The sequence below is a fragment of the Sceloporus undulatus genome, chromosome 2, assembly GCF_019175285.1.
Source record: "Sceloporus undulatus isolate JIND9_A2432 ecotype Alabama chromosome 2, SceUnd_v1.1, whole genome shotgun sequence".
Taxonomy (NCBI): Eukaryota; Metazoa; Chordata; class Lepidosauria; order Squamata; family Phrynosomatidae; genus Sceloporus; species Sceloporus undulatus.
In genome coordinates, this window is record NC_056523.1 from 2217937 (window position 1) to 2239307 (window position 21371).

General features: G+C 47.6%; 1 protein-coding gene across 1 annotated transcript in view; it reads left to right on the forward strand.

The window, feature by feature from the left end:
- The first annotated feature begins 21162 nt into the window (after window positions 1–21162).
- Window positions 21163–21371, forward strand: part of LOC121922862 (zinc finger protein 501-like) — a 4912-nt gene continuing 4703 nt past the window's right edge. The window contains exon 1 of the mRNA XM_042452756.1: window positions 21163–21284. Coding sequence (XP_042308690.1) covers window positions 21163–21284 — 122 coding nt within the window. The remainder of the gene's footprint in view (window positions 21285–21371) is intronic.

Consider the following 21371-nt stretch of genomic DNA (forward strand, 5'->3'; position numbering starts at 1 on the left):
GCCCAAAATTATGAACTTCAATTTATTTTATTGTTTTTTAGGGCGGGGGAAAATTGATTTGCTTTCAGAGTCATTTAACTGTCATGGAAGATGTATTAAATGTATCTGATGCAAACCACCCCCATTTCTATCTTTTGCAGGTGCACCATACGTCCCAGGATCGTCTCTAACTTCGGGAGCAGAGGAGAACCTACAATGAATTCCTCCTCCATGGAGAAAACTGCACGGACCAACTGCATGAGAGATGACTTTGAAAGGTTGCCATTTCTCCTTTTTGTGATGGAGCCATTGGGAGTCTGTCAGTCGTGCGATGCAGTGTGGATACAGTAGATCCTTGTTCTTACACTGGGGTTTGGTTCAGATCCCCCGTGTATAACAAAATCATTGTTATTGGCTCAAGTCCCATTAAAATATAATGACCATGCAAAATTGTTTGTTCCTAATACAAAAATGGAACATTCAAGGTAATTTATACTTTTGGACACATTCTCAAAACGTGTATGCTTGAATCGTTGTATAAAAACTCCGTGTCTAAGAAGGGCCGACTGTACTCAGAAAGATCCTCTGTCCTTCGGGTCTCCGTTAATCTGTGTTTCCTGCCTCTTGAACTTGTCCCTCATTTTTGTACAAATTGAACTTCTGTGGCTCAGTCCACGTGTCCTAAAACCAGCAAAAAAAACTTCTATGCCACCATCTAGTCAAGAAAATCACCATTCAGCGGTTTTTAAGCCCAGACCTGGACCACCGCAGCCAAACAATACATGTAAAACTCAAAGCCTACAACTCCACCCTCTGCTCTTCAGCCTCCAATATCACACCCTTCAATTTTCCACAGTCTGTCCCCCACTGTTAACCAATCCCCTTTCCAACCTTTCACACGCACTATTTCCCCCCTGTCCCCGGGACATTCCCAGCAACTTACCTCCTTTTTCAGTTCTCATGGGCTCTCTTTTGTGTCTCTGTCTTATTTGGTAAAGGCTTGGACCACACTAGACTGGACATCCCAAAAACATTTGCTAATTTGTGCGGCTCCCTGGATTTATGCCAGTTACCGGCTGTCTGGGACTTGGTGGACAACGGCCAGGATGTGGGGGCAGAGTGGTTGCGTGGCAATGCTGACGCATGCCGCAACTCGGCCACCTGCCCGCACACGCTGAGCACTGCACCACATGGCGGGCAGCATCACGGCACTCCTCTGGGTGCTTCATCAGATGACATCAGCGCTAATGTAGCGCAGAAAGAAGCAAAAGCCAAACTAGAAGAAAAATTGTGGCGCTCGCAACTATTGGCACCCTTTTGGGCTGCTTTTTGTACCACGGACAGCCAGTAGGGTCACGGCATTTAGTTGCTGCACAGGCCCGATACGGCCACTAAACGGGGCAGCTGTAAGCCCCTTAGTAATGCCAACTTGGGAAGCTCTATGTGGAAGAGTTCCGTTGTTGGTTATAAACAAATCTCCCTCACACAAGAAATTTAGCTTATCAAGGACTCAGATTTAGCCTTGTCCTTTTCTTGATGCCTTTATTGTTCAAGATCCACGGAGATTAACGACAGAGATTGGAAGAACATTCAGATATGCCCCACTATCTTGAAGTGTCAAATCATATTTGGGGGGAATTGCTCCATGTGCTTTCCTCTCCCTTTACTAATCACCCTGTGGATGAGGTTTCTTTTCTATTGCAAGTTGACCTTGGGGTATGTCGTGTTGGTGTGTATTTCACAAAGAAGAATGAGGAACTGTTGGATCGGGAACCAGAGATTTTTGTACACCGGTTGTGATGATGGAAAATATCAGCATGTTTCATCCCTGGGTAAGGGAATTTTCACATTGCCTTTCCTGCAGAGATGGTGGGTCCTTGCACCACTATATTATTCATCACACCATTGATTCCACTTTAATTGCCATGGCAACCTCATGTAAGCTCTTTGAATGGTAGTTAGGACTCACTAGAGCTCTTAGTCCGAGGATTCTAAATACTCATTCTAAAATGCCAACCTAGGCATTCAAGAAAGGAACCTTTGGCTTAAATATTCCTCAACACATTCCCATGATTCTGGTCCCTCTATTAAGTCTTTCTAGGCTCTGGGCCGGCTCCCCGTTTCCTCTTGGGAAAACTGTTTCCCTGTTTATTCAATGTCCCAAAAAAGGGCCAACAGTGGGCCAAAACTGCCCCCCACTTTCCCAGGTAAGGATGTTGGGGGATATTGAGGAGCACAACAATGGGAAAAAGAATGCCCTCTGAGCTCCTCTGGGAGTCCAGCTTGCCCCCTTAATCCCCAACAATTTGGTCCATCTCTGCCTCTTAGCGATGTCTTAAGGCTGTTTTTAAGGCTTCTCTCTGGACCTTGGCCCCTCACCAACATTGGCTCCTGGACTCCCAGCCCCTTCTTCAGCCTTTCTATTGATTTATTTGTCTGTTTATTTTTCCCACCAAATGTATCTCAAAGTGTCTCTTTCTGCTTCACACTCATTGTGTATACAATAACTAATAAAATAACAACGTATTTTTATCCTGCGGCCCTTTCTTTTGACAAAGGAAAATTCAAAACGGTCCACACCACATTTAAAATCTAATCCACATTCACAACATATATCACAAAAATTCCAACCCTTAAACACCAGGATCGGATTTAAAAATTTGTTACAATTAAAATACCTATTAAACAAACACGATAAAACACATACATCGAAGACAGGAGGTGGGCAAAATAAATGATGTGAGGGCAGTCATTCTGTGGCTTATGTCACTTCTATCAGGAAAGGCATGCCGGGCGAGATCCATCTTGACAGCTTTTTTTATATGCAAAGAGGAAAGAGGAGAGAATGAAAATGTGTAAAATACAATGGCAGGGAAAAGGGAACAGATGGCAAGCAGGAGGAAGCAATGCCGCTGGACATGAGGGCAGGCACGTGGGAAGGGAGGGAACGAAATGGAAACAGGGGTCAGGCAAGTGGAAGTGAGGAAGGAGAGAAGTGCAAAACTTGTGGACAGGAAAGGTACCCCCTGGGAAATTCTACAATAGGGATTTGCATCGGTGCCCATGACTTGACGCCACTTAACACAAACAATCTTTTCCTACTTGAGCTTGCTTAGCACCCATTGTTCCTTCCTTGCTCTCGTAATGCTGAGATTCCATCTTGGTCTCTCCTTACCCTCTTTAGACACTTTGTGAAAGCATCAGAGAATTTAACGTGGAGAGAGCCTACCAAATGCCAGCGTGGGGACAAGTTTTGCTCACAGGTCATTATTTGTAATGCACCAGAGCGTTCACACAGGAGAGAACCCATACAATTGCCCGCCGTTGATACATGTTTTTTGCTCGCAACACACAACTTTTTTATCACCGAATGTCACACAGGACAGGTCCATTCCAATCCAGCCGTGTGGGTAAATGTTTTGCTTATAAGTATCACCTTCTTGTAAGACATCAGAGGTCCACCACACAGGAGCGCGAACTCTTACAATGCCAGCACTGTGGGGAAATTTTTGCTAACAGGTTACCCTTGTGATAATCCGAGGGAGTCCACCCAGTGGAGGAAGAAGCCAAAAAATGTCAGCCATGCGGAAAAATATTTACTCAGAAGTCACAGCTTAAGATCCACCAGCGCATCCCACACAGGAGAGAAAGCCATACAAATGCCAGCAATGTGGGAAATGTTTGCTCAGGACGTCACACTTAACAAAACACCAGAGAGTCCACACCGGAAGAAACCACATAAAATGCCCGCAGTTGTGGAAAATTTTGTTTAGGAAGTCAAACCTTGGTGAAACATTCAGGACAGTCCCAGACAGGAGAGAAGAGAGGACACCCCTACAAATGTCAGCCCTGTTGGGGAACACTTGCTCAGAAGTCAGTTTTCTGGTTCATCAAAGAGTTCACAAATGAGAGCAACCTATAAATGCCCAGGCCGTGTGGAGAAACTTTGACTCAGTGTTCACGCTTTCTGGCTCATCAGAGAACTTCCCTGCGGAGAGAAACCATACAACGCCAACACTGCTGGAAAAATGCTTGCTTGGCTGACAAGTCATTACCTTGTAGGCATCAGAGTGTCCACACAGGCGAGAAACCATACAAATGCCAGCAGTGTGGGAAGGGAAATGTTTTGATTGGAAGGCAGTCTTTCGGCCATCACCTGAGTGTCCACAGAGGAGATAACCATATACAAATGCCAGCAGTGTGGGAATGTTTTTTTGCTTACAAGTCAGTTCTTTGTGCATCATCAGAGCGTCCACACCGGAGAGAAACCCCCTACAAATGCCAACCCTGTGGGAAATGTTTTGATGACAAGTCCAGCTTGGTCAAGCATCAGAGAGTCCAAACAGAGAGAAACCAAAACATAAATGCCGCAGTGTGGGAAATGTTTGCTTATAAGTTCTCTTGTGAGACATCACAGAGCCCACACAGGGAGATAAACCATACAATGCCAGGAGTGTGGGAAAATGTCGACGCTTACAAGTCAGGTCTTCTGGAATCATGAGAGAGTCAACAGAGAGAAACACCATTACAAATCCACACTGTGGAAAAAGTTTTTCCTCAGGACTTCACACCTTTTCATGCATCAGAGATTTCACACAGAGAAAACCCACAAATGCCAGCAGGTTGTGAGAAATGTTTTGTGGAAAGGCATCTTTCGGCAATCACCTGATTGTTACAAACAGGAGATTAAAAATACAATCGCCCGCAGTGTGCGGAAATGGTTTTGCCTTATAAGTTCACTTCTTTGTGGACACATATAAAGAGCCTTGCACCGGAAAGGAGATAAAACCATACAAATGCCAACATGTGGGAACTGTTTTTGCTTACAAGTCAGTTCTTGTTAATCATTCAGGAGAGTCCACCCCAGGAGAGCGAAACCATACAAATGCCAAACACTGTGGGAAAATGTTTTTGCTGACAATTCCCACCTTGTCATGCATTCAGAGAGTTCCACACATGGCGAGGAAACCACATATACATGGCCAGCAGTGTGGAAAATGTTTTGCTCAGAGTCACACCTTCAGAAGCCTTTGATTAGTCCACACATGGGAGAAAACCATACAATGCCACGACTGTGAAAAAAATGTTTGCTGGACACTTGCATCTTGTCACGCATCAGACAGTCCACCCAGGAGAGAACAATACAAATAACAGCATTGTGAAACATCTTTTGCTCAGAAGTCACACCCTTTGGAACCACTTCCATAGTCCACACAGATGAGAAAAAATCAATCACGCCCCGCTGCTTGTTGAGAAATGCTTTTCTCCGGCTGTCAAGCTTTTCTCGTACACCCAGAGAATCCACACAGGAGGAGAGAACCATATAACATGGCCGCAGTGTGGGCAATGTTTTGCTATGGGTGGATTTAACCCTTTTGAGGATATGAGAAAAGTTTGCATGAAGATAAATGAACATGTGAATTACTTTTTCTTGTTTGAACGTTAGTACATCTTGTTTTTTTCCAAATCATTTAAACATTATCCTGCCACTTATATGTTATTCAAATATAATTTGGAATTATTTGGGTATTGTTTCCTTGGCAATTCCAACAATGTCTATGAAAATGCATTTCAAATTACAGAGAATCCGTCTTTTGTTACTGATGGTACTCCCCAATTCAACTGATGTGACTATGACTCCATGTTGTTAGGCAGGATCAAATTAGAGGAATTACAATTAGCTCAACTATTTCCGCGAGGTGGCCCTAACAAACACCCTCTTGTGCCGGAATTGTTGGACTTGTGTCCCAATAGTGCAGCGGTTCCCAACCTTTGTTGGGGCCCTTGCCCCCCACTAGCGCTGTATGATGAATGAAAGTCCCGCCCGTGGCCCCCCTGATACGGTTGGGAGGCCTGGAGGGCATGATTTTTCGGCTGCTACCACCCCCTGCAGGTTTAGGTTTTGTGGCTGGAATAGTTCCCGCCCCTTCCCAGGCCTCTCCCAACCCAATTAGGGAGGCCTCCAGGGTGAGAAGGGGGGTGGAATTTTCTGGCCGCACAGGTCTCTGGGGTTGTGTTCCCATCTCTCCCCCTGGTTGCCCTGGCATACCGTTGGGGAGAACGCGAGGATGTGTGTGGCCTGAGCAGTGGCCGCCGAATATAGAACTGCCTAAGTGTTCCTGAGTGCTCGAAAAGGAACTTGCAGTTAAAAAAAAAGCACCGAAAGAAGGAAATTTGGTTCTTTTTAAGTTGGATCCATAATAAAGAAAGCTACAAGGAACATAAGAAGGAAACATAAACCATTATTATCTCAAGAGCAGACTCAAAATATTACTTTCGTTTTGTTTGGGAAGGAAAATCACGGAGGAAGGACAGGGAAGCCTGTCCGACATTCAAAGGACATAATAAGGCAGCCAAGCGTGCTATAAAAAAGAACTTTGAGATAAGGAACTCGCTTGTAACTGCCTTACATTGGGGTGGAATTCACCACAAATTATCAATGGACAGTAGCTTGACTGAGAGAGGAGATAAAAGGAAATAAGCCACTGTTGACTGTTTAAAAGGGGAGCCCCCCCCCCGTCGTGCTGCTTTAAAGCCAAGACGGGAAGGGGAAACTGGGCTGTGGAAAAGATGAAGTACATGCTACATAACTGTCAACAGGACAAAAATATTAGGGGGAAAACTTTGGAAGAGAGGGTAAGACAGACTGCGGGGAAAGACAACCTTCAGACAGAGTTTTGGAAAAGGACCTCTCTAGAGCAAATGCAACAAACAAGACATTTTAAGAAAAGCCCCCCTAAAAAAAATGGCTACTCCTCAAGTACACTCCCAGGAAGCAAGGAAGAAAGACAAAGGGTGAGAAAAAACAAGAACAGGAGGTGCAGATTCCGGGAACGGGACAGTAGTAATCGTAAAAGCAGACAATGATGGACTGTGAACAAAGATGAATTAAACTCACATAAATTATGAAACAGGAAAATGAAATGTGATGCAAAAGAGATGACTGATCTTCTGGAAGACAGAAACAAATGAAATGTCCCAGCAGAAGAGAAGGGAGAAGAGAAGCAAGTTTTTTTTTTTTTGGACAGGGCAATACAAAATGAAAGAGAAGAGCGGCTCTGACAAAGCAATTTCAATTCAAATTGCACCTTGAAAATGCGAAAAGTTCGATGAAAATTACGGACATACAAATGACACTAAAAACAATACAAGAGGATGTTCAAACATTACAATTCGCTAGTAAAAGAAAGCACAGTTCTACAAAGGAAGATCACCAAAGACAAAGAGACATTGAAAACCAAAACAAAATTGTCTGAAATTGACACAAAAAAACTCATATACTGCAGAGGTTATCAAGAAGAACCCAATTTTGTTATTAAGGATATACCAGAGTCTGGGAAAAAGAGATAGAAGGTGAGAATATGATTTTTGAAATCAGATACATTTGAAATGGCTACAAAAACATCTCCCCATCTCTAAATTGGAACTGAATCAGATTTGGACAGAAATACACGCATTGGACAGTGACAAAAACAAGATAAGCCCACGAGATGTATAGTAAGAGTATACGCATTCTAACAAAAAAGGAAGGAATTGATGGCACAGATGGGGAAGAATCAAAAAAATTAAAAAATTTGCGGCTGTCAGTGTAGACAGACATAATTAACGATGGACTGCTTGCCCACATGAAACTGTGGAGGGATATTATGAAAACCATGTACTATTGCGTTGATGAGGCAGGATTTTACATTAATGGAGACCATCCTATATTTTCTGACTGAAATTTCAAAAAGCCGGGCAAAGATATATAGGATTGAATCGGTGGAAAAAGACCTAAATTGTTGAAAGATCTTGAAGACGAAAGAACAACTGAGAGTCGAAAAAATCTGAAGGAAGTGCAGACGAGAAGTGGTTGAGGTCGGAAAGCTAGGAGGAGAGACCTAACTGGGTAGAGCATGTGGATGGGAAGCGGATTTCCATAGAGGAAAGGATGGAGTTTACTGCAATCAAGTTTAGTTTAAAGTCAAGTGTTTGTTTTTTTTTATGCGCACTCGGGGGTTCTGTGGGCCCCGTTTCTTTGGGCCTTGGATTTTTTTGTTACCCCCTCCACAGGGGTCGCTTTGGCGACCGGGGCTAGAGTAATGTGCTCTAGCAAGAAGGACGTAGTGACAAGGAATGGAATGGCACATTTGGGGACAATACACTTGAAAAATTTTATTGGTTGGAATAATATAAAAAAGAACATTATGATAAGTTGATTTGGAAGGAATGGTCCTGACTCCATGAGACACATACGATTCATAACAATAATCAAAAAATGTTTGGAGAGGCGGTTCAAGAAGTAGGTCATATATTCATCTGTGGTGGGCAATGTTACATATGTACACACGCTTTTGGGAAAAAGTACTATTAGGAAATAGAAAATGTTATGCCTATTACAAATAGAAGAAGAACGACTATAGTTTTGTATCATTATATAATTCAGAGAAAATGGAAAAAGAACAGAAAGAAAAAGATTTGGTAACAATATTTGCTATACAGCAGCGGCGATTAATCATAGCAAGGTGTTGGAAAACGAACATGATGTTCGGATGGTACAAAGAGGTATGGAGATTCGTATTAATGATAAATTGCCATGTACATTGGAAAGTAAGAAGAAGGATTTTATTGAAAAGAAATGACTTCCTTTGAGGCGGATTTGGTAAAAGAATTGTCGAAGAAGTGTTGAGAAAAGGACCGCAGAAGATGGGAAGATTCCCTCCAGAAGACGAGCTGAAATTTTGGTTGGAATATAAGGCGGAAATGGTCGGGGGGGGAAACTAGGGGGGCACGAGGGGTATATAGAATTATGTGTAAAAAAAAAGTAATGAATGTAAAGATTGTACTTGTATGGAAATGAAATTTTAAAAAAAAAGTGGAGAGGTTCAATGGACGGGGGATGGCGGGTCGGGGAAAGGGGAGGAGGGAAGGGATAGGGTTTTGCACAAAATAGAGCCATTGGAGAAAGAAATAAATGGTACTATGGTAGAGATAAACTGAAAAAATTTCAACTTTAAAACTCAAAGGTCTTAGAATCTGTGATTAAAAGAAGCGAAGGATTGAAGCTTTTATTTACGAAGGGATCGGCAGATGTTATCTTTTTCATGAAACTGAAAACGCACCAACGGAAAAAAGAGGGGGGAAGGACAAGGAACATGAACTGAAAACTGCAGGGCAAAGACAAAGAATTATGAGGCAGCATTTGGGGTAATAAATCACATGGGGCTAGCAATAATAAATTGGAACAACCGTAATTTGTAATATAAAGGTTAATAAAAATATGATGGAAGAATATACTTATTACCGGCGAGACTAGGTGAGGATAATTAAGTCTTTGTGAATGTATATGCACCAATGAAAAACAAGAAGAGTTTTTAGAGAGGTTTAAACGATAGTGGATGGAAAAAACCTACAAAAACAATATGTGATCATAGCGGGAGACTTTAACTGCAAATGGATAAGATTAAGACAACTCTAACCCTTCAGTAAGGATAAACATAGAAATATACAACCTTAATAAAAATAATGAACAAAAGGGAATTTAAAAGCTGTCTGGGATATTCGTAAAAGGGGATTGAAAAGAAATATACATATTTTCTGCTGTACCTAAACACATATACCCAGCATAGATACCTTTTTGTTTCAAAACCTATAATAACGTTTTCGATACGAACTATAAGTATAAACGGTAAAGTAGTGACCATTCCTTATTGAGTGCAGAATTATTATAAGAAGCTTAGAACAAATAAATAAAGACGGTGAAGGTTAAACTACCAAGTTATTGAATTCTAAATTATATAGTAGATAAAATTGACAAGGAATGGCAAGACACGAAACATGGGATATATAAATAATTAAAGCGTGCCAAAGATTTGTTATGGGATACGATGAGGCCGTAGTAGAGAGTAGAGTAAAAACAAGTCGTAAGTAGTAAAAAGAGAAAATATGTCTTAAAAGAATCACATACCTTTGAAAAGACCAGGACGAAAGAAAAAAACATTAGAAATAGAGATAGAACAATTAGAGTATAAATATCACTTCATAGCCATAAACCGATTTATGCATTGAGGACAAAAAGGGAGGAAGGATTGCAAAAGATAGAAATAGATGAAGAAAATTGATTTATTTACGAATGGAATATTTCAAAATATAGTATAAAAAATTCAACAATGTTGGCCCCGTCCACACAGAAAAAGCAATGGCAAGTATGAATACAACCTAGTGCAGGATAGCTTTGGGACGATGTGTTGACTGATGTGGTGAAAGAAAAAATAAATATTTTTGAAGCATTTTATATAAATAAAAATTATACCAAGCAGGGGACAAAAAAAAAAAAAATAAAAAAAAGAAAAAAAACCCATTAGCCATTAGATTAACATAGAAAATTTATTTGTATGTAGTTAGAAAGAAAATTGGGGACAAAAATAAAGGAAGATTAAGAATTACTGGAGAAAAACCCATTTTGAAAAGGCAGAGAGAGATACAGAGAGGAGGATAAGCCGAGCGATCATAGAGGTCCAGGAGATAATAGAGGTAATTAGAAAGTTCACAAATGGGGGAAAGGAGGTAAAAAAGGGAGGAAAAAGTTCCAGGCAGGGGGAAGGATGGTTGGGACCTGCCCCTGAATCCTTGAATATTAAAAAAGTGTTTGAAACGATATTTAATCCCAAAGTTGCCGGACATATTATAGAATGGGAACGTACTACTACAAGGAGATGAGGAAATTCCCACATATGTGTCTCAATTCCTTAGTAATATTATACCCAAAACAGATAAAGATCCAACTGACCCAGAGGGTCATATAGCCCTCTCCATTAAATACATCAGGATTGCAAAGATTAATTAACAGCAATAATAGCAATTAGAATAACAAACAAATGGATGTAGCAAATATTAAGGATCAATGTGGTTTTTGTTTGGAAAGATACGACAACTAGAGAGACAAAGTATCTAATTTAGTAGATGAGGTTTTGTTTGCGTTAAAATAACGTAATTGGGGGGGAGAATTAAGAGAGGGGGAGAATTTTAAAAGAGGAATTTTGGCAATATTAGATTTATTATTAAAGCTTTGACTGTGTGTGGAATGGCCAACATGAAAAATAATTATGAAAAATTTTATTTGGAATGGGAGGTAGAAAAAATAATGGGCTTAATTAATAAGCTCAATTTCTAGGGGGATTACTAGATCAATTATATTGTTTTAAAATCAATAAAAGTAGTAATAGTTAATGATGGAAATTACAAAGGAAAATAAAAGTAACGAAAGGTACAAGACAAGGATGCCTACTTTCCCCAATATATTGCAAGTGGTTTTATAGAAATGTTAGCAAATGTTATAAGGCACGATAAAGATATTTGTTTGGACGGGCTAGGATTCGGAAAAAACATAACATATCATTTTTATTTTGCCGATGGCAACATTATTAACTATTAAAGTCTTAGGAAAAAAGAGGAAGATTAAGGAACATTTGAACCTATTTGGAGATGATAATAGGCTTCAAAATTAAATGGGGGGAAAACAGAAAACTATTTATTTATTATACAAAAAACGAATTGGACGTTATTTATGAACACAAAACGGAGTAGGGATAAGAATTAAAGTATATTAAATATTTAGGAATTATATACAAAAAGATTTAAAGAAAGCGAAAGGGGTGAAAAATTGTTTACGGAAGACCGAAGTTGAAAAAATGTAGAATATAAGAAAATTGCATTATCATGGTTTGGAAGAATAGCGTTAGTCAAAATGAAACTTTATCAAAATTAAATTTTTTTATTCAGAAAGTACCACTAAAATATCAGGTTGATTGTAATGGAACAGTTACTAATGATATTGTAATGGGGCGGTGTTAATACAATTTTGGTACGAGTCTCAGAAGGGGGTTAGCCTCCCTTTCGGTTTATGAGCCCCACCCTTGTCGTTGGGTTGCTGGCTGTGTACCCGTTTGGCTTGTTAGAATGGGGAAGGTGCTATGACAGATAGAAATTTTCTTTGTTGTGGCCGAAGACTTAAGACCTGTCTGGCACGCGTGGGAAGGCAGGGAGAGAAGAGAGGAGGCCCCCGCCCCCATTCCCTGCCTCCCCGTGGGTGCCTCACTCGGGGGAAGGCAGGGAGAGGAGGGAGCCCCCACGTCCCTTCCTCCCGCGGCTGTCTGGCAGCCGTGGGAAGGCAGGGAGAGAAGGAGGGACCCCCGCCCCCATTCCCTGCCTCCCCGTGGGCCTGCACTCGGGGGGCGAGGGAGAGGAGGAGGCAGCCCCCACCGTCCCTTCCCCGCGGCTGTTGTGCAGCCGGGGAGGCAGGGAGGAGAAGGAGGGACCCCCGCCCCCATTCCCTGCCTCCCCGTGGGTGCCTGACTCGGGGGAAGGCAGGGACGAGGAAGGCAGCCCCCACCGTCCCTTCCTCCCGCGGCTGTCTGGCAGCCGTGGGAAGGCAGGGAGAGAGAGGGACCCCCGCCCCCATTCCCTGCCTCCCCGTGGGTGCCTGCACCCGGGGGAAGGCAGGGAGAGGAGGAGGCAGCCCCCACCGTCCCTTCCTCCCGCGGCTGTCTGGCCGCCGTGGGAAGGCAGGGAGAGAAGGAGGGACCCCCGCCCCCATTCCTGCCTCCCCGTGGGTGCCTGCACCCAGGGGAAGGCAGGGAGAGGAGGAGCAGCCCCCACCGTCTCTTCCTCCCCGCGGCTGTCTCTGGCACCGTGGGAAGGCAGGGAGAGAAGGAGGACCCCCGCCCCCATTCCCTGCCTCCCGTGGGTGCCTGCACCAGGGGGAAGGCAGGGAGAGGAGGTGGCAGCCCCCACCGTCCCTTCCTCCCCGCGGCTGTCTGGCAGCCGTGGGAAGGCAGGGAGAGAGGAGGGACCCCGCCCCCATTCCCTGCCTCCCCGTGGGTGCCTGCACCCAGGGGAGCAGGGAGAGGGGAGGCGCCCCCACCGTCCCTTCCTCCCCGCAGCTGTCTGGCAGCCGTGGGAATGCAGGGAGAGAAGGAGGGACCCCGCCCCATTCCCTGCCTCCCCGTGGGTGCATGAACCCGGGGGAAGGCAGGGAGAGGAGGAGGCAGCCCCCACCGTCCGTTCCTCCCGCAGTTGTCTGGCAGCCGTGGGAAGGCAGGAGCGAGAAGGAGGGACCCCCGCCCCCATTCCCTGCCTTCCTGTGGGTGCCTGCACCCGGGGGAAGGCAGGAGAGGAGGAGGCAGCCCCCACCGTCCCTTCCTCCCGCAGCTGTCTGGCAGCCGTGGGAGGCAGGGCGAGAAGGAGGGACCCCGCCCCCATTCCCTTCCTCCCCGTGGGTGCCTTCACCCGGGGGAAGGCAGGGAGAGGATGAGGCAGCCCCCACCTCCTTCCTCCCCGCGGTGTTTGGCAGCCGTGGGAAGGCAGGGAGAGAAAGGGGGACCCCCCGCCCCCTTCCCTGCCTCCCCGTGGGTTGCCTGCACCGGGGGAAGGCAGGGAGAGGCGGAGGCAGCCCCACCGTCCCTTCCTCCCCGCAGCTGTCTGGCCACCGTGGGAAGGCAGGGAGAGGAAGAGGGACCCCCGCCCCCATTCCCCTGCCTCCCCGTGGTGCCTGCACCCGGGGAAGCAGGGAGAGAGGGAGGAGGCAGCCCCCACCGTCCCTTCCTCCCCCGCAGCTGTCTGGCAGCCGTGGGAAGGCAGGGAGGAAGGAGGGACCCCCCGCCCCCATTCCCTGCCTCCCCGTGGGTGCCTGCACCTGGGGAAGGAGGGAGAGGAGGAGGCAGCCCCCACCGTCCTTCTCCCCCTGGCTGTCTGGCAGCCGTGGGAAGGCAGGGAGAGAAGGAGGGACCCCCGCCCCCTTCCTGCCTCCCCGTGGGTGCCTGCACCCGGGGAAGCAGGGAGGGAGGAGGCAGCCCCACACGTCCCTTCCTCCCCTCGGCTGTCTGGCAGCCGTTGGAAGGCAGGTAGAGGAAGAGGACCCCCCGCCCCCATTCCCTCCCTGGGTGCCTGCACCAGGGGGAGGCAGGGGAGGAGGAGGCAAGCCCCCACCGTCCCTTCCTCCCCGCAGCTGTCTGGCAGCCGGGGAGGCAGGGAGAGAAGGAGGGACCCCGCCCCCATTCCCTGCCTCCCCGTGGGTGCCTGCACCCGGGGGAAGGCCGGGAGAGGAGGAGGCAGCCCCCACCGTCCCTTCCTCCCCGAGCGTTCTGGCAGCCGTGGGAAGGCAGGGAGAGAAAGAGGGACCCCCGCCCCCATTCCCTGCCTCCCTGTGGGTGCCTGCACCCGGGGGAAGCAGGGAGAGGAGGGCAGCCCCCACCGTCCCTTCCTCCCCGGGCTGTCTGGCAGCCGTGGGAAGGCAGGGAGGAGAAGGAGGGACCCCGCCCCCATTCCCTGCCTCCTGTGGGTGCCTGCACCGGGGGAAGGCAGGAGAGGAGGAGGCAGCCCCCCCCTCCCTTCCTCCCCGGGCTGTCTGGCAGCCGTGGAGGCAGGGAGAGAAGGAGGGACCCCCGCCCCCATTCCCTGCCTCCCCTGGGTGGCTGCACCCGGGGGAAGGCAGGGAGAGGAGGAGGCAGCCCCCACCATCCCTTCCTCCCGCGGGTTGGCCCGCCGTGGGAAGGCAGGGAGAGAAGGAGGGACCCCCGCCCCATTCCCTGCCTCCGCGTGGGTGCCTGCACCCGGGGAAGGCAGGGAGAGGAGGAGGCAGCCCCCACCGTCCCTTCCTCCCCATGGTGTTGGCAGCCGTGGGAAGGCAGGGAGAGAAGGAAGCGAGCGCCCCCCCCATTCCCTGCTCCCCGTGGGTGCCTGCACCGGGGGAAGGCAGGGAGAGGAGGAGGCAGCCCTCACCGTCCCTTCCTCCCCATGGCTGTCTGGCAGCCGTGGGAGGCAGGGAGAGAAGGAGCGACCCCCGCCCCCATTCCCTGCCTCCTCGTGGGTGCATGACCTGGGGGGAGGCAGGGAGAGGAGGAGGCAGCCCACCGTCCCTTCCTCCATGGCTGTCTGACAGCTGGGAAGGCAGGGAGAGAAGGAGGGACCCCGCCCCCATTCCCTGCCTCCGCGTGGGTGCCTGCACCGGGGGAAGGCAGGGAGAGGCGAGCAGCCCCCACCGTCCCTTCCTCCCATGGTGTTTGGCAGCCGTGGGAAGGCAGGGAGAGAAGGAGCGACCCCCGCCCCCATTCCCTGCCTCCTCGTGGGTGCCTGCCCCTGGGGGAAGAGGAGAGGGAGAAGGCAGCCCCGCCTCCATCCCTTCCTCTGCGTGTGTGCCATGCTAGCGCAGGCACTCGCAGGGAGAAGGGAAAGGAGGGAGCCCCGCCCCCTTCGCCTTCTCCCCGCGTGATGCATGCTCCAGCGCCGGCACCTGCGGGGAGAAGGGGAGGGGGGATGCGGGGGGAATTCCCAACCTGACGACCCTCAGGTTGGGAACCCCTGCAATAGTGTATACCAGAGGTCGCCAACACCCCCCAAGAGAAAGAGACTCTGATACCAACTAGGTACAATTAAACTAATAACATTTATTAAAGCACAGGGAAAACCACACAGCAAAAGGGGAACAAACACACACACACACACACATTCAGTGCTATAACAGGGGAGGGGTGAGTTTAGGGATATGAGTTCGAGACAGAGGCACCGCTAGGGAATACTACCTTAGAAGTCTACTTGGGGAAGTCGGATGCAGCTTAGATGGACAGTGGGTTGCAGCTGCGGAAGCGAGGAGAAGAAGGCCGCGGGAGCGAGGAGCAGGGTTCAAACTGGTATGGACCAACTTGCAACCTAGTGACAGTGTAAGATCAGCTCTAGCAAGCAGCTTTAGCTCAGAGTTCAGCTCCGCTCCAAGCTCAAAACTCGCTCAAAGGGGGTCTGAAAACCCATGGTTTATATAGGGTGAAACGTATCCCGAGGCTATGAGGACTGGCTAGACAAAGGTGTTGATCGCCTGGGCTTTGTTAATCCAAGGGCAAGCAATGTGTTGCACAATGCATTAGGTCTGGACACAATTCGGAGGGGCATCCAACTTGATTGCTGAGCCGTTAAGCTGATCACTGACTCATTAAGCGGGAAGCCAAGTCTATTGTCTTCCTTTGGCAAGCAGAAGCAATTCTGGTTTGGCGACTCCCAAACTTCCTATGGAAGATTTTTCATTCCATCTCTTACTAGGGCTCTGCCTGTGTCAGGTGAGCTGCCTACGTGGTCTCTCCGCCTTTAGATTAATGGCGGGTCCTCCATGGGGTCAGTCAGGGGTCATAACACAGACCGCATGTACCCAAAATTTTATTAAATCCAAACTTGGTAACAGTCCTCCTTCCCCCCTCCCCCCGCCCCGCCCCTGTGAAAGTGTCAAGACCTATGCAGATGCGTGGGGCAGGGCGACTTTCGAATTAAATGCCTTTGTCTAAAATCTTGGGGTGAGAATTTGAATGGGAGCATGGCTTGCCATGGCAGTGTCTCCTAGCAGTGCTGAGTGATGGGAGGGAGAGAGACTGGTCTGGAACCCATTCACAGAGGGGCAACAATATAACAATGACAATAACAACAATTCCATGGGGAAAGCAATCAATAAAGCAATGGAGCTCAATACCTATAGAGCAAGCAAAAGGCAATGCAACGGTCAGTGAGTAATGACTTTTTGGGTCCATAGAGTCTATATTTGGATAACTGAGTGTCTCTTGGGGTTGCCTGCCAATGTGGGCACATTGATTTTGAGACTGAATATTTGCAGGCTGGAAATATTCACATATGGTGAATATGTGGGCAAAAGTAACTAAGTCCATACGAATGCAGTGTGTCTTTTGGGCAATCAGAGTCCAGTAGCAAGTAGTTCCATAGTTAGGAACTTGAAATGCAGGCAATTTGATGCATGCAGAGTCCACAACAAGCGGTTCTGTCAATAGGAGCCTGAGATGCATACAAAGAGTCCTTTTCCAAAAGCAGCAAGGCTGTAGTGCATGAAATGGAGGACACAGATTGTGTTGCAAAAGGGGGCCTCTGTACTGGAGGACATCTTTGGAGGACGTGAGCACAGGAAGTCTGGTCCTTAGCGAGGACATCTGGAGTTGGGCCGCTTGGCGCTGGTAGCGACCTCAGGGTTGTGGTCATCTGGGCTGGAACGAGTCAAGGACACCGGCTGTGTCCTTTGCAGCGGGACATGGAGGACATTGGGGCTTCTGCTTAGACACACCGAAGAGCGGGAAGCATGAAGCCATCTCGAGGGCACAGACTCACATTGGAGGCCTACCTTCCTCACAGAGTTTAAACGGGTGAAAACAAAGAGTCTAGAAGGGGGGGGGGGGGGGGGAAGGTAACTATCTTTCTCCCTCCCCCCCCCCCCTCCAGGAGAGACTCAGAAGTAAAAAGATACAGAAAGGGTTTGGAGAGCAATTGCCTTTGCTTTAGAGGATAGAAAAGCCATCACCAAAATACATGCAAGAGACATACACATCTATATCTACCACCATAAAGATACATGCAAACAAAGATATATCAGGGCTTAAGGCCCATAACTCAAAACTAGCAGCAACAAATTTCTTCTTGGCTGAGAGAGTGTGACTGACACACTGTCTCCAAGCCTGGTGTGGGCAGGGCTGGAGTAGCCGGTTGCATGATGAGCGCCTTTTCCTAGCTCCTCCTTCCTTGGTAAACGGTAGGCGGCAACAAATTTACAGGCACGTTGCAAGAAAACAAACTTTTTAATAGCAACTCTTCAACTCCCAACATACCAACACCCTGGCTGTTTCTCAGCCCTTTGAGATAACTATAAGTCCCAGTAGTGCCCAAGCAAAGTCTTTCCCTCTCAGCCGTCTTCCTCTGCCGCTCGGCTCTGCGACGAGGGTCTTCCTCCTGAATGCTTCTCCAGGGGCTCTAGTTCGGCCTTCTCTTTATCCCGGGGTTCTGGGCCGGTTTGCCACTGGTCTCCCTTGGGGTCCCACCAAGCGCCCTCCAGAGGGTCCTCCTTTCCTAAAGCCCAACTCTCCGCGTCGGGAAAGGGAAAATCTCCTTCCACACGGGGGTCTCGCAGAAAAACCTCCTCGTGAGGCCCTTTCTGCCTACCACCCGACCTGGCCTGTAATATTGCTGGCACCCCGTCCCTTATTGGCTTTCACTTTACCTCCTCTCTCCCTTCTCTGACCGCAACTCCCCGTCCTCCTCTTCCGCCACGTGTTCCTCCTCCCGGTCGCCTCTCTCTTCCTCTTATTCCCCTCGGACTGACTCCTCCTTCTCCTGGCTCTGCCTCCTGCCCCACCTGACCCTCATTAGCCCCTTCAGCCCTCTCTCTTAAGGGTACCCCCTCACTACATCTGGCAACTTTGGGCGTCTTTAAATTACATTAGAGAGCAGGGAGGCACTGATGCCTCAGTCTCCGTTCAGGGTCTAGTACCCTTGATCTAACTTTATGTGGAAAATTTTGCATCCGGTCTGTGGGAGTCTCTCTCTTTTCCCTGGGTCTGGGGAAAGAGGTTTCAAAAATTGGGGACCTCAAAAGGCTGGGGATAGGCTGAGGTCAATCATGTGGGCTTGTAGGGGCTTTTCTATAGGCTGGTTGGACTGTGGGCAATTGGGATCTGAGTGAGACCGGCAGGACCATCTTTACAGTGGATTTGGGGTTGCCAAAAATTCCAGACAACAGCTAATGGCGGCCAAACTAGGGCATTTTGGAATCTGGGACCAGGCAGACTAGTGGGTGTATTTTCTCAAGAGGTGAACTGGGTTTAAAAAGAGGAATGGCTACCTGTGAAATGGCTGACGGTGACCAAAAGGGTGGCTGTGAGAGATGGGGATGGGGAGGGTGGCGTGTTTCTCATTGCCCTTCAGCAGGGCTCCCTGAAAATAGGCCATTCTAGCCATCTGTAAGAAAGACTATCCTTGGTGGTGGGACACCATTGGAAGCAGTTTCCGCGGCGCCCCAAAAACCCGGACCCGGGGAGTGGTTCCAATTGGCAGGCAAGTATCCAAACTGGCGCTGCTCCACTCCCAAGGATGCAAACCAGGGCGGGGGATGGATCCCTTGCCCACCTCTCGGTAAAAGAAAAGAAACATCTTATTACTAGGCCAGCTGTCCAGCTGTGAGTGTGTTTTAGGAGGGGGCGAATTTGGCAGAACCTCCCCCCCGCAAAGGCTTTTAAAACAAAAGGGACTTTTTCTCTGAGTTTGCTTTCCCATTGGACAGGTCTAGCTGCCATCGCAGCACCTGTAGCTCTGCTATCTGCCGGCATACCCAGCATACCAAACTGATTGAGCCTATGATAGTGAGTGTCTGAACTCCTAAAATGATGACCAAGGGATTGTGAATGAAATTTAAAATGGCTTGTCCCGTGACCAATTCCATTTTCCGAATCATGTCAATCTGTTGGACGGCTTGGCTCAAGTTAGTGAGCAGGCACAGCCGTTTAGAAGCTGGTAATTCTTCTTCAAGGTGGAATCCTTGTAACAGTGTCACATCTACTTTATAAACAATTTCCAAAGTATATTCCTTAACAGTCTCATGCAAATAAAAATCTTGACCAAAACAATCTCGTATGTGTGCTCTACAAAAGCAGGGGTTTCCTTGGGACCTATCTATGTCTATGAAACATTCAAATGGCATCAGGAGGATGTGGTTGCATGGAGTGTGTAGGCAAAAACAATCGTGTCATCTGGATCAATTTGGAAGTTTTAACCGGAAATATAACATGTTCATGTATCTGATCTATGTGGATGCCTGTAAAACCACTGTAACAATGCATCCACTGGTGGGTTTTGACACACCTGGAGAGATCATATAGATGGGCACCATTAGTCCAATGTAGGATTTTGTCTGGCAGCAGAGTTACATTATGTTCAGCTAGAGACAGGCCTAGGTGAGAAGCTGGGTGAATGATTTGGGGGTCCCAGATCTTTTCATGGTAGACACCGACCTTAAGGATCATGTCTTCCCATATGGCCCCAGTTATTTTCATTAAGTCGGCTGGGTCTCTTATGGAGTCTGGATATCAATTTTGCAACAAACCCATGATTTCTGGGTGGATTAGCTTCATGAAGGAGGCTTGAATTAGCTGTGAGACAAAAGCCATGAGGTTATTCTGTATCTGGGTCCATTGGATGGCAATAGACAAATTGTATACGCTGCTTTGGAGAAAGTTTCCAATATCAATGATGATTTCCTTTTCTATGCCCACCCACTGAGGCATAATGTGACCAATGATATCTATGCCTTGAGCCATGTTAGTTAAACCGGAGGCTATAGATATCCCTACATCCTTTGTGCGGGAGCCAATTAATCCAAGTTTGTTGGCCAGGACCTCGGAGTCAATGGCGTTTAAGATTCCATTAAGGCTCCAACTCCTAGTCCTCCTAAAACTGTGTCTAGTGTATCTCGTTGTGTCCTGAAAAGTGGGTGGGTTACTTTCTGCCATTTATGTTCTAATTGTAACCACTGTGTCCATGCGGCTAGAACATATGGCTTGCATGTGGGAATAGTGCGGGCTACGTCCACCGCAGTCAAATTAAGAACTAGGGTGGTGATAACAGGCTGGAATACAGGGAAATGTCCTTCCAAACTACCAGATTTCCTACATACATAGAAGGCTGTTGAATCATGTCTACCATATAGATGGGGATGTCAGGGCATTTCATGTTGCTGCAATCTATGCTACAATATGTGGAGGGTGCAGGGGATGTCTTGGCATATGAAAAGTCTCGTTTTCAAAGTCCATGTAGGACGGCAGTGGGGAATCTAGGGTGAGGGTGGTGTAGAAAGAGGAGGGGGTTCTGCTCAGCGGGGGATCAAAGCAGTGTTTGTTTGTTCCAAAATCCTGTGGAGAGGGGAAGGCTGCCGGCGTCTGCCTCTACTCAAGTATGTCCATGGGGTCCAAACATTATGACCTGGGAAACTATAGAATTATGCTCTGTGATGTACACGCGTGTCTTGATTCTAATGGGAAACTTCGATTAAACCAGTTCAGTGCCTCACCCATGGCTTCTAGAACTTCCATCATTTCTGGGTAAGGGGTGGCCCAATGGCAAAGAGCCTCAACATTAAATTGCCAGTCAGTGGCGAACTGTGCTGTATCTATATCTGTAGCAATCTGTGGAGTCATCCATATCGCTGTCCAAAGGTCCAAACGCCCTGTGCCATCTCCTGTCCCTGTAGGGAAACAGAGAGGCAAACTTACTGCTGCTATTTCTACTCTGGGAACAGACTCACGAAAGTCTCTGATAGATTTACAAATGGAGGAATGGGTTCAGGAAGAACCAGCTTTACCAGGTGAGGTCCTTCCTTCCATTCTTTCAGCTGCGATGAGTGAAAATACTTTAACCAGGTGCCCTGGAGGCTTGGAATGTGAACCTGATATACAGCAGGAGAAATTCTCTCCTAGCCACTTTGCGGCCAAGTTGTGCTTGTGTCTAAAGAAGTTCCAGTACGTGACTAGCTGTCCAGGATCCCACTGTTGGGGGTCTCTGACCTATCCTAACTTTCTGTCCATTGCTTGCATGTTCTGACCTAG